Source organism: Convolutriloba macropyga, chromosome 2, assembly GCF_964194025.1.
Source record: "Convolutriloba macropyga chromosome 2, txConMacr16.3, whole genome shotgun sequence".
Classification (NCBI taxonomy): Eukaryota; Metazoa; Xenacoelomorpha; order Acoela; family Convolutidae; genus Convolutriloba; species Convolutriloba macropyga.
In genome coordinates, this window is record NC_134469.1 from 40,424,003 (window position 1) to 40,438,027 (window position 14,025).

Sequence of the window (14,025 nt, forward strand, 5' to 3'; positions counted from 1 at the left end):
GGGGGGGCATTTATGTATTAGTTTTGCGTATTAAAACGAACAGTCCAACCGAATTAGCCTTATAGTTTTTTAATTCCTACGTCATTTGAATCATATGGATTGACATGTAATTCTCGAACCTTCGTTTGTAGTCGTAAAATTTACATGGAAAAGCGATCCATTTTGTGTGAGCGCTCTTAATTGGACAGCACAGCCACCTTTTTGGATCTGTTTTAGCTATGTGATATGCAGTGAGGGTTTGCCTAAACAAAAAGCTCTATTAAATTGCTCTTGAACGAAGCTTGATGCGTTTATTGTCGTGCTTATTATGGAACATTGCTTGACCGTTTTGAATTCGTTTGTGACTTTCATCACGCCTGAGTTCTTGTACTTTAAGTGATCTAAATTGTTCTGTTATGCTTAATTTCAAACCATTGAACTCAAATGGTGGCAGTTTACTGCTGAAATTCAGATGAAATGCGCGTGAAAGCTAGTCTTTTTATTTAAATGATACTAATGGCCTATATAAGCACTTATATCATTCGAAGCACTGCAGTGAACCGAATGCAACGGCTGGAAGCAGGCTGCTGATGGAAGCAGGCTACAATAAAAGGGAGCGAACATCGGTCGTTCGGGAGCAATTTGTGTGTACTAGTTATTCGGGAGCCGAAATTAATTAATTTTTTATTTTAAATCTTTGTGTTGTAAAATTAGCTGATACAATTTTTGAAGTTCCTTATGTAACCTTCCATCCTCCTCGCACTACAGTACTTGTGTTGGTCTTATGGCGAGATATTTCATGAGACGCGAAGCGGTGCAGAACGAAGCTCAATAAAATTTTGTCAACAGCCGCGAAATCATCGTAGGCACTAAGGTGATGGTGTTTTTAACCCAATGGTTTCTGATATGCTTTTAAAAACACTTTAATTCCAATGTTAGATAACATTACAATTGTATTTTATAAGCAATGATACAATTAATAGTTATGGAAATCATTTATAGCAAATAACACAATCACTAAATTTCAAGTCAAAGTGTTAGATTGATTCAATTATTGAAGTCTCCATGATTAAGTCGCATATGATGGATCGTAAGATGCTATGAATTTCTTTTACTTGTGTCCTAATTATGCTCAACTGTTTGCAATATTTTAACACTTACAATAATAATCCATTGGATAAGATCATTCCATGATTTTGCAACGGTTACAAAAACAGTTTTTTTTAGATAACTGGACTTGCACTCTGTCAAAGTGGCGGGTTTGTTTTTAGTATCACAGAATTGGCATCTTAACTTTTGAAAAGTGCAAGCTACTCTGGAAAAGATTTTGCATAAATAAGAAATTAGATTGTTGTCCAAAGATTGTACCTAAGAAAGCATATATTTTTACAATCATGACTTTATTGCAACCCTACTTAAAATAAGATTTGACAGCTAGTCGAAGTAGTTCCTCAAGTGCGTTCAAAAGTAATCGGGTAATACTATTTTACAGTCGATGCCTTTATTTGTTTTTTTTTCTGGTGTGGTCTGGGTAAGTATTTCATTGCATAGATTGCACAAGCCAGTTTTTGCGGCAGATTTTTTGAATCTTGGCCTGTCAGATTTCTATCAAGTTAAGCTCCCAAATATTTGACATTATTCTTCATTGAGACTTTTTCACTGTTCAAATTTTTTTGAAAACTTATCGGTTGTTTTGTTTAATAGCCGCCGTCAGCCCTAAGGCTATTATTTTGGCGCTTTTTAACTTTATTTTGCCTTTTGATTGAGTGCGGCAAGTCATGAAAGTTCCATAGAGTATACTGCTAATTGGTATTAGTAGTCAGCACATTGCTCTCCATTTTAAAAGGTGAATTCACCATATTTATCTAATCTAATGAAACAGCGGGAGAAATTAGAACACTTTTTGACACTAGAAAAAGGAAAGTTGTCGTCGATTTTCCTGTTTTTCAAACTGTTTAATCTCAAAACCGGTCAGTGGCGTCAAAGGTGGCTATTTTCCGACTACTTGCCGTCTATTTTTTAATAGCCACCCTCATTTTCTCAGTCGGCTATTATAGCGCACCTTTTTACAATTCAAAGAATTTGAATTGTATTGGGGCGCTGTCTTTTTTTTTAAGATCTGTTCACACATTTTCATGATTTTTGAAGTCAAATTGGAGTGGTGATTTTGATCACGCCGAAACAGGAAATGGAGCGAGAAGCGACTGGTTTTGCGACGTGACATTTCGCTCTAATTTTATAGTGGAGTGAGAAAACGGTGTTTGAACAAAAATTCGGTTTCTCGGTAGTGGTTTTTTGTTCACATGCGGCAATTTCACTCTGGTTTTTACTGTTTTTTCGATTTTTTAGATCGGACTTTTTTCTAAATAGTTTTCCCAATCCAAGAATCTGAATTGTATTGGGGCGCTGTCTTTTTTTAAAGATCTGTTAACAGATTCCCATGATTTTTGAAGTCAAATTGGAGTAGTGATTTTGGTCACGCCGAAACAGGAAATGGAGCGAAAAAGCGAGTGGTTTTGCGGCGTGAATTTTTTTCGCTCTAATTTTAAAGTAACTATAAAAGTAAGTAATTTTAAAGAGAAAACGGTGTTTGAACAAAAATTCGGTTTCTCGGTAGTTGTTTTTTGTTCACATGCGGCAATTTCACTCTTATTTTTACTGCTTTTAATAGCCGCCCTCATCTTCTCAGCCGGCTATTATTGAGCTCGTATTTTTTTTTACTTCGTCAAACTTTTTTTCGCTTTACCATTTTGCCGCTTTTTCGACATTTTGCGTGAAATCTTTTTGACTTCTCTAGGCTAGTTTCTCTCTTCTCCATTCTGCTAAAAGTGAATTTGAACATCAGTTGCTAAGCAAAGCAATTCAAAATGAACAGAGTCGGTATAAAAAATTGAAGTCAGAAATAGAAACGGGATAAACCCATAAAGCCCAATTTTAGATGCCCGCTATTTGAACGTCGATCCTATAAGTCTTAGTTACCACCTCTAATGCTTATTGGTGTTGATAGTAGCCCCTGTAGCCTCTCTCTAAGAAACAGAAGTATGTTCAACTACGAAATGCCATCAGAATAAATCGGACTTAAAAAATATTTTTGAACAAAAATCTTTTTTTTCAATATATTCTATTCGTTCAATCCCAATCATGCTTATTGGAATCAACGGCGGCTATTTTCCGGCAATCTGCCGGGTATGTTTTCGATTTTTTGAATCGGATTTTTTTCTAAATAGTTTTCCCAATCCATTTACAGCTCATTCTGGACCTAGTTTTTAGTTAGAATCAAAATTACATATCTCACTAGTGGTTTTTTGTTCTCACTAGCAGCATTTTGACATTGATTTTCTGTTTTTTTTTTGTTTTTTTATCTGATTTTTTTTAGAAATGGTTTTCCCAATTCACTCATTGTCTGGTCTAGGTCTAGTTGTTCGTTAAGTCAATGAAAATTCTTTGAATTGTACGTCAGGACTTGTCCTGCTATGTTTTTTACTTCGTCGAACTTTTTTCGCTTTACCCATTTTCCGCTTTTTCGACATTTTGCGTGAAATATTTTTGACTTCTCTAGGCTAGTTTCACTCTTCTGTCATTCTGCTCAAAGTCCTTTTAGACAGCAGCTGCTCAGCAAAGCAATTCAAAATGAAGAGAGTCGGTATAAAAAATTGGTATAAAAAAGAGAGTCGTTATAAAAGTCAGAAATAGAAACGGGATAAACCCATAAAGCCCATTTTTAGATGCCCGGTACTTGAACTTTGTTCTCATAAGTTTTAGTTACTATCTATAATGCTTATTGGTATTGATACTAGACCCTGTAGCCTCTCACTGAGAGACAGGAGTATGTTCAATTACGAAATGACATCAAAATAAATCGGACTTAAAAATGTTTTTTTTACGAAAATCAATTTTTGTTAATATTTTCTTTTCCTTCAATCCCAATAGAGTAATGGGAATCAACGGCGGCTATTTTCCGGCAATCTGCCGGGTATGTTTATTGATTTCTTGCGAAATATAATGTTCGTTTTATTCGAATTACAGTTGATATTGTTGCGATCAAAGTTTTGTGGTAGTGATTTTCGACAGGATTAACTTTTTTTATTTGGTTCGGTAAGCACATCAACTGTTCTGGTGACTTGAATTATGAGAGCTGTAATGCCAACTGTTCTCTGACTGATAAAGATGTTGTTCATTTATTTGATGGCTTGCAAAGTGTTTTGCTCTATTCTTTATGGCCAACTGGATTTACGGAACACGTCGCTACTGCATCTGGGTCTAACTTTCAACATAGGTTAATAGGATCAATTAACTCAGAAAAAATCATTCTTTGCTTTTTCATTTTTCAAATTATTTAGTCAATCTTGTATTACCAGAAGTTTTAATTGCTCTTGAACGTAGTTCATAGCAATTATTGTAAACGTGTGTGTCTTTTTTTATGCAAATCTTTCGCTTGACAATGTTGCGCTTTTCTTCTAGAACATTCTTTGACTTCTCAAGTGACTTTTTCACGCTTTCGTTTTTTATAGCTGCGAAGCTGTAAGCTGAGCGAAGCTATATTGCGGTTCTCTCGGTTTTTACGACTCGAAGAGGAGTATTGAGATTCTACAGGGGTTTTTTTTTTAGCAGAAAGCAAGTTTGTTCATGACTTGAATTTTGACTTCTTTCTGTTCGAGCTTTAACCTCCGTTTTTGATTGTTGACTTCTGTTTTCGAACATTGGACTTTAACAATAACTTAGCTTGTAATGTAAAGCAATTGGTAACAGTCTGTAATTCAAGGTGAAGAGGTCAATTTGAGAAAATTTGATCCCATTTAACTACCTACCCCGCCCCCCCAAAAAACGACCCCCCCACGTACCTAACCCCCCCCCCCCCCCCGCCAACGTACCTACCCCCAACCCCAACGTACCTACCCCTCCCCCCTCGTACCTACCTACCCCCCCCCCCCCTCCTACCTACCTACCCCCTCTCGTACCTACCCCCCACCGCACCTACCTGCCCCCCACCTACCAAACCCCCCCCCCACCAGCACCAACCCATACCCCTGAACTGAAAAAATGTTAACGCTTTTTATGTTAAATTGGTCTACTATTTTTGTTACTTCTAGTGTTTTTTTCGATATTCTGATTTCGTCCAAGTTAGGGTAAGGATTATTTTGCACGACGATTCGAGTCGCTTCCGGTATTCTACCGGCTATGTTTTTTTAGCAGAAAGCGAGTTTGTTCATGACTTGAATTTTGACTTCTTTCTATTCCAGCTTTTACCTCCGTTTTTGATTGTTGAGTTCTGTTTTCGAACAATTGACTTTAACAATAGCGTAGTTTGTAATGTATAGCAATTGGTAACAGTCTGTAATTCAAGGCGAAGTGGTCAATTTGAGAAAATTTGATCCCATTTAACTACCTACCTACCCCCCCCCCCACGTACCTACCCCCCCCCCCCACACCCCCACGTACCTACCCCCCCCCCCCCACGTACCTACCCCCCCCCACGTACCTACCCCCACCTTGTAGCTACCCCCCCAACGTACCTACCCCCAACCCCAATGTACCTACCCCCCCCCCCCCCCCCCTCGTACCTACCTAACCCCCCCCCCCCCACGTACCTACTTACCACCTCCCCGCAACGTACCTACCACCGCCCTACCTATCAACACCCCCCCACAACCATCTACCTGCCCCCACCTACCAACCCCCCCCCCCCCCCCGCCCCCACCAGCACCTACCCACAACCCTGAACTGAAGAAATTTTAACGCTTTTTATGTTATGTTGGTCTACTATTTTTGGTATTTCTAGTTTTTTTTCGATATTCAGATTTTGTTCAAGTTAGAATAGAGATTATTTTGCAGGTCGATTCGAGTCGTTTCCGGTATTCTACCGGCTATGTTTTTTGTTCGTCGTCTGACGCTCTTTTTTCGTCTTACATTTGTTCACACAGCAAAGCTGAAAAAAGTTTATGAAAAAAGTTTTATGAATGACTTCTTGCTCTCACTAACGGCATTTGCTCACTTGACGTCATTTCTCACTCGCTTTAGCAAAAGTTTTTAGGTTATTTGCGTGATTAGATTTTTGATCATACGTGACTTACCTCACTCAATAAAATGACTTTTACACTTTAAAGCTTAAGTTTAGTCTGAATTTGTTTAAGGTCAAAGGAAATCATTTGTGCAGTAAAGGTTCCTTTTAAGAGGCTTCTGTGGAATGAATTTTAACAAGCTTTATTAATTTATCACTGAATGTTTTCTACCTAGTTTTTTGAGCGGCGTCGATTTTTTCAATTTAGATCTGTAGCTGTTTCTATCTCTTTTATATGGCACGCAGGTCTATTCTTTCGCAGTTATTCCGGCAATCTGCCGGCTATGTTCTTTGTTTTTCTAACTCCGAAGTAAAGCTTTTTTAAAATAAAATAATCGACTGCAGCAGAGTTAAATTAAGGCCCTGATAGCCGAGTGGGCAGTGCTTCTGGTGAGGGAGCGAGTGGTCAATTGTTCGAATCCCGGCATGGTCAACTGTTTTTGCAACCAGAAAGAAAATTGTATAGGCCACAGCCCGCCTGAATTAAATTGCCTCGCCTGTCGTTCGAAAGCAATTTTTCCGACATTAGTCGGCTTATGTTCACATTGTCTCCAGGTGGGGACTCAGGTTTAAGTTCCAAATGAGAAGCAATTTTTGTAAACGTGTGTCTTTTGTGCTACTCGAAGATGAGTCTTGGTATTCGACAGGTTTTTTTCGACTGAAAGAGAAGTATTGAGGTTCTACAGGTTTTTTTTAGCTGACTCAAGTTTGCTCATGGCTTGAATTTTGACCTATTTCTATTCAAGTTTTTACCTCCATTTTTGATTGCTGACTTATGTTTTGACATTGGACTTTAGCAATAGCTGTTTTTATTGCTGTTTACCAACCTCCTTTGACTTGTTTTCGAACATTGGGCTTTAGCAGTAGCTCGGTTTATATTATATAGTAATTTAGAATCACCTACCCCCTACCCCCCCCCCCCCCCCCACCAACACCTACCCACAACCCTGAACTGAAGAAATTTTAACGCTTTTTATGTTATGTTGGTCTACTATTTTTGGTATTTCTAGTTTTTTTCCGATATTCTGATTTTGTTCAAGTTAGAATAGAGATTATTTTGCACGATGATTCGAGTCGTTTCCGGTATTCTACCGGCTATGTTTTTTGTTCGTCGTCTGACGCTCTTTTTCCGTTTTACATTTGTTCACACAGCAAAGCTGAAAAGGTTTATGAAAAAAAGTTTATGAATGACTTCTTGCTCTCACTAACGGCATTTGCGCGCTTGACGTCATTTCTCACTCGCTTTTGCAAAAGTTTTTAGGTTATTTGCTTGATTAGATTTTGATCATACGTGACTTACCTCACTCAATAAAATGACTTTTGCACTTTAAAACTTAAGTTTAATTTGAATTTGTTTAAGGTCAAAGGAACTCATTTGTGCAGTAAAGGTTCCTTTTAAGAGGCTTCTGTGGAATGAATTTTAACAAGCTTTATTAATTTATCACTGAATGTTTTTTACCTAGTTTTTTTGAGCGGCGTCGATTTTTTTTTCAATTTAGATCTGTATCTGTTTCTATCTCTATTATATGGCACGCAGGTCTATTCTTTCGCAGGTATTCCGGCAATCTGCCGGCTATGTTCTTTGTTTTTCTAACTCCGAAGTAAAGCTTTTTTAAAATAAAATAATCGACTGCAGCAGAGTTAAATTAAGGCCCTAATAGCCGAGTGGGCAGTGCTTCTGGGAGGGAGCGAGTGGTCAATTGTTCGAATCCCGGCATGGTCAACTGTTTTTGCAACCATAAAGAAAATTGTATAGGCCACAGCCCGCCTGAATTAAATTGCCTCGCCTGTCGTTCGAAAGCAATTTTTCCGACATTAGTCGGCTTATGTTCACATTGTCTCCAGGTGGGGACTCAGGTTTAAGTTCCAAATGAGAAGCAATTTTTGTAAACGTGTCTTTTGTGCTACTCGAAGATGAGTATTGGTATTCGACAGGTTTTTTCGACTGAAAGAGAAGTATTGAGGTTCTACAGGTTTTTTTTAGCTGACTCAAGTTTGCTCATGGCTTGAATTTTGACCTATTTCTATTCAAGTTTTTACCTCCATTTTTGATTGCTGACTTATGTTTTGACATTGGACTTTAGCAATAGCTGTTTGTATTGCTGTTCACCAACCTCCTTTGACTTGTTTTCGAACATTGGGCTTTAGCAGTAGCTCGGTTTATAATATATAGTAATTTAGAATCACCTACCCCTCCTCCCCACCTACCCATCCCACCCACATATCCCCACCTACCCCTCACCTACCTACCCCCTATAGCCACTTCCGCACGTACTGCCTATCCCCCAACTAACTACGTCCGCCACCACCGACCCACATTCTAATTGGTTCCAATTGGCTGTTTCCAGTTATATATTGCAATGTTTATTTCTTTTGATAATCGAGTTTTTATTGCATGACTCGTCGAGTTGGTTCTGGTATTCTACCGGCTATGGTTTTTTAGCTGGAGCAGGTTTGTTCATGACTTGAATTTTGACCTCTTTTGTTTCGAACATTTGCGCCTCGTTTTTGATTGTTGACTTTGTTTTCCAACATTGGACTTCAATAATAGCTTAGTTTATATTGTTAATGTACTGTTATTAGGTACTGCTGGTAATGTTCTAGGTGAAGATATCTTTCATCCTTTATAAATCATCCCCCACCTATTTAATGAGACGATGATAAGGCCCTAATAGCCTAGTAGTTTATGCCTCTGTCGAGGTGGGGGAATCGAACTCAGGAGGTCGGGGTTCGAACCAGACCTTGGTCTGATGTTTTGCACCCATAAAGAAAAATTTATCTAGGCTACAGCCCCTAAATGAAATTGCCACGCCTGTCACTCGAGAGTAATTTTTCCGACGTTAATCGGTTTGTGATTTTTTTTCGAGACAATCTTAATAATTTTATATTTTAAAAGTTAAATTTTCGTACCCATAAATTTGATGGACAGAAAAAGAAATGAGCTGTTAAGATCATTATTCAAATTAGAGCGACTGTTCTCCAAAATTTGGTCTTAGTTTTAGCAGTGAGACATAAAGTTGAAGGTAATGTATGTTGAAGTCAGCGAAAGGTTTTTCGACAGTTTGATGGGTGTCTACTATCTACAATTTGAGAGTGAAAACATAGTTTTTCGTCAAATCTATTTTCCATTTGACTATGAAATGGATTTCCAATCGTCCCATTGTTGTGATGCCTTCTCTCGTTTGTAATTGCTCTGGAACGAAGTTTGAGGCACTTGTAAACGTTTGTCTTTTTTTAATACTTGAAGAGGAGTATTGGTTTTCAATAGCCGCCCTCCCTCATATTATAAGCCGGATATTATTGCGACCGTTCTTTAGGCCACGTCTCTCCTTTGCTCATTCTGCTCAAAACGCCTTTGAACAGCAGCAGATCAGCAAAGCAATCTTAATGAATGGAGTCAAAAATGAAATCAGGAACAGAACGGGATAACCCCATGAAGCCCCATTATTAACCATGTTTAGTGCCTACTGGTATTAATACTAGCGCACGTATCTCCTCATCCAGAAATAGGAATATGTCTTACTACGGAAAGACATCAAAATGGTTTGCACTTCCAAAATATTTTTTGTACAAAAATAAATTTTCATTGTTTCGTTCTTTCAATCTCTATCGGGGATATGAGAATCAATGGCGGCTATTTTCCGGCAATCTGCTGGGATGGTTTTTTAACCGAAAGTTCTATTTGTTCAAACGGAGTTTTGACCTAAAAATAAAAGTGATAGAATTTCCGTATGAACTATATTTTGATCATGCCCTGTGTTCAGTGAATGACTGTTTTCAATGTTTTTTTTTGAGTGAATTGCGCAAATTAATTAATTTTTCAACCGTTTTTTTTGTCTATTTGGCTCAATTTTGTTGCTTTTAATTTTGTTTTTAAATCAGTGCTACATCAATATGTAACACTGACATTGATACCACAGTGTTTTTGATGGGCTATTAGCGCGTCTCAAATTGAAATTTTTCACCTATTTCTCAATTTCGGGCTTTTCTCGTTAAATTTTTTTTTATGCCGAGTTTTTCTAAATAATTAGTGTAAATGGCAACTTCCATTAATAATTCGTGCATGAATGCCCTTTTTATTGTTTTTTTTCATTTTGGGTTTATTTACTAGAAAAAGGCTTTCTGAGCACCGTCAGGTATTTTGGTTTCGTGTTATTAATAAGTTAATTGTTTTTTTGCGTTAGTCTTTAAAATTCAGTGACAATTTGTTTCTTAATTGAATTTTTAATTTGACAATAGTTTTTGCAACGTATTTAAATGTTTCGAATCTTAACTTTTTTCATTTTTTTAAATGTTAACAGGGTTATATCTATGTGATTTTGCTGAGCATCTAATGCTAACTAATTAAGTCCTTGTTTTTTTACTTTAATTTTTTTCATTTCAGTTTGATTTTAAACTTTCAGAAATTAAAATTTTTTGTTTTTATGATTTTACACTGCGTCTGTGTTCTCATAAATCTAACTTTTTCTAGTTGTCATAGGTATTTAATGATTTGATTGTTCATATTTTAGTTTAATTTTCACTTCACGTTTGCAATTTTATATAATATAAAGCAGCGCTGAGATTTTGTGGGAATTACTTTGACTAATTTGGACTGATTTATGTAAATAGCCATGGGGATTGATTTTGATTATGAACAATTTTTCCCTCCTATGTTTGTTTCCTTTCGTTTTTTCATGATTAATTTAAATTTTGCTATAGTGGGAATTCATATTGTTTGTTCATCTATTTCCCAACAAGATGGAAGTATTTTTTATTTCCACTAAGTGACATCTTGATTCGTAAAATTTAATGTTTTTCAGTAATTTATGTCAGTTTCTAGGAATATTCATTTTTTTGAGGCGGCTGTCCATCCTAAGAATTTTTTAACCAGATATGTTTTCAATGATCCATTTTTTGCGGCATAAAGAGTTAAGGTGAGTTTTGCTGTGTTAATTATATCTTAAGATTTAAATATTTGCTGCTTTGTGTAGTTTCCGAACCATTTACTAGTCGTTTTATGTCAGCTTGTTTCAAAGACAGAATGCTCAATGATGTAGTCTTTCTAGTTATGTCAGGAGTGTAAAGTCTTGCCGAATATTTTAATAAAATCTGTTTAGGTAAAGAATGTTTTCAGACATATAATGCTTTTTTCTGCAACTATGTTTTTGCTTGTGAGGTTTTGATGCTTCCGGATTTCTTCCGGCTATGTTTTTTCAATTCGATTTTTTCACTTGACCGTTTTGACTTTCGAGCGACTTTTACGCCCTCCTTTGACTTTTTCGTTTTCCGGATCTAAATTTCTCTCTCATTCACAAGGTTTAGCGGCTAAACTTGAGTGGCGGCAGATCACTACTAAAAGTAAATGAAAAGAACGCCAAAAATGATAAATTTTTAATATTTCATTAGCGGTTATAGTTTTATATAACCTCTAATGACTTCATTCGAAGCCCCCAATTAGTTAATTTAAATACTCTCCCACCCCCTGACTGAAGCAGGCTGCAAATGATTCGAGCTCCCACTATTAGTTCCGAAGCAATTCTTCCGGCGTTAGTCGGTTACGTTTGTATATTTGACTGTTGTTCTTTAATGTACTAACTTGTCCCGGGTTGAAGTTTCTTTGATTTCATACAATGATATATGATTTCATGCTGTCCATACTTGATTTCTTAGCAAAATCCTGGTATTAAACCAAAGAAATCATATATGATACTTGTACGATTACCAAATCATATATGATCCTGGTATGATTACGAAGAATCATACATCTATTTTTCATTATTTTTTTGCTTTTTCAAAAAATTTTTTCGTTAAGGCGTCACCTATGTGATTCCCGGTCATCACTTTGTGATTCGCCAAAAGACCCTAACGTGCAATATCATTTTCATGCTTGGGCACTAAATAAAAGAGTAAGTCCAAGTAGATAACAAAAGTTTTAATGTTCACTGAAGCCAGTTTATACCTAAAAATGCTCATTCAAAAGAAATATTTTGAAAAATTTAGCACAGAACCTCAAATTCGTTTTCTGAATGTTTAAATTGCAAAGTTATTTTTTAGTGCACACAAAGAATCAAATGTGGATTGCAAGTGCGATATAATAATTTAATATGTGCTCTGACTACTTTTTAAGGGAATTTGTGGCAGCAGTCAATGTGGTACATGTGTCATATATGACCTTGTATCATTTTCAAGAAATTTTTTCAACTTCAATAGAAAATGAAATTTATGCAGTTTTTAGGCTTTGAAAATTTTGTTTGATCCCTGTATGATTTCTAGGAAACCATATATGATCCTTGTATGACTACCAAGAATTCATACGAATCATATATGACCTAGTATGATTACTAAGAATCATATATGACCTAGTACGAAAGCAAAGAAAGTTGTATGATTGGTGACCCGGGTACTACTTCAAAGTGCTGTGATTTTAAAATGTTTCCTTTTAATCTAAATTGCTCAATTCAAAATTTGTGAGACTTTATTTCAACTGTTCTCGGATTAAAGACAGTTCATTGCGAATTTGAAACTGTGTAAGCTATAGTTTTGTAGCTTCGTTTAAATGTTATTAAAGGTCTCCAGTGAGTTGATTTTGATACGTATTCTTTTTAATATGCACTCCACAAATTTTGCCTTCCTGGAGTGTATTGTTATGTTTAAAATTAGGGGTCGAGTCGGTTTCGTATTCCATTACTGAAAACTTTCCTCGTGGGCCAATTCTTTTTCGACTTGAGTCAGATGGATTAACATATTTAATGCATATGGAACAGTTAGAGAACAGCAATAGCTATTAAGGAATCCTCGCCACCTTAGCATATTATTTCATGGATGCGATTTGGAAGCAAATTTTAGCAGATCTGAGGAATTTTGATCTAAAAACATTGTTTGCAACAGCGTCACTTTTTATAAAAAAAATCTTTTAGAAACCAACCTGTACGGACATCAATTAAGTAATTGGGAGATTGTCGTGAAATCTTTCATTAATGTATGAAGTGAATAGTGTTGTCGCTGTTTATAAAATTGAAATTTTCGTTAATTGGCGAGACATGTCTTATTGAACTCGATAGGGTTTCGGAGACGAACACAGCGAGCGAGCTGACACGTCCGATACAAATTCTTTGATGTCAATGAACACAAACCTCAAAGAAGATACTCTATCGAACAGAGAAGATGATCGTAATCGAATGTGGAGTTTTGACAACGAATCACTGGAACAGGCGAGTGTGTTGGAGTCATCACAATTGGACAAAGTGACAGCTGTGCCAGCTGTACTGCTAGAGCATGCAGATGTTACGGCAATGTGGATATGGTCGCCCACTGTTTCTAAAGCCATCAACAAGTTCATGACAAATCCCAATTCAGCCAACTCCACTTTAGAAAGGGAGCAAATCACGATGCCAGGCATCATTGAATCAGCCTTTGGTAAGTATATTGTGGTTTTAGAGACAAATTGTCACGGAATTTGTGAAAAACTTTTCATTCTCCTGAAAGATATAATCATTGATAGCATCAAGAGTTCTGCTCATTTAAAAATAAACTTGCCATAATTTTTTGACTACAACAATTGCTTTCCGGTAGTTTCAAATAGTTCGTGTCAAAATCTGCCCCAGAAAGTTTGGGTTGTTTGTAAAGTTGTTGTTGTAGCTGTCACACAGAGCAGCAATTCGCGGGTAATTTTGGCGGGATATATGTGCTTATTGCCGTTTTTAACTGGGACCATAGATTGAATTTGTATCATAATAATAGGTATATTAGTAGTAGTGTGTGACTGCCTAAAGTAGATGTTTGTAAAGTAGATGTCATCACAGCACATGCAATTTTTAAAATTATGTATAATGGAAGTCTCACGACATTGAGAATTGCTACCAATTGATATGCCGATTGAGGGCTTTAACCGAGTTGCGCAAGGTGCTCACGAATATCAGGCAGAAGCATTTTGGGAAGAGTTTCGCGTATTTAGCGTGAAAAGTCCATTTTGGGCTCCAATTTATTATTGGCTGTTGCATTTGGGT

General features: G+C 36.7%; 1 protein-coding gene across 1 annotated transcript in view; it reads left to right on the plus strand.

Annotated features, from left to right (window-relative positions):
• The window catches only part of LOC142358656 (trafficking protein particle complex subunit 12-like), a 190,526-nt gene that overhangs the window by 141,386 nt on the left and 35,115 nt on the right, over positions 1–14,025 (plus strand). Inside the window, exon 5 of the mRNA XM_075410140.1 lies at positions 13,081–13,435. Coding sequence (XP_075266255.1) covers positions 13,081–13,435 — 355 coding nt within the window. The remainder of the gene's footprint in view (positions 1–13,080; positions 13,436–14,025) is intronic.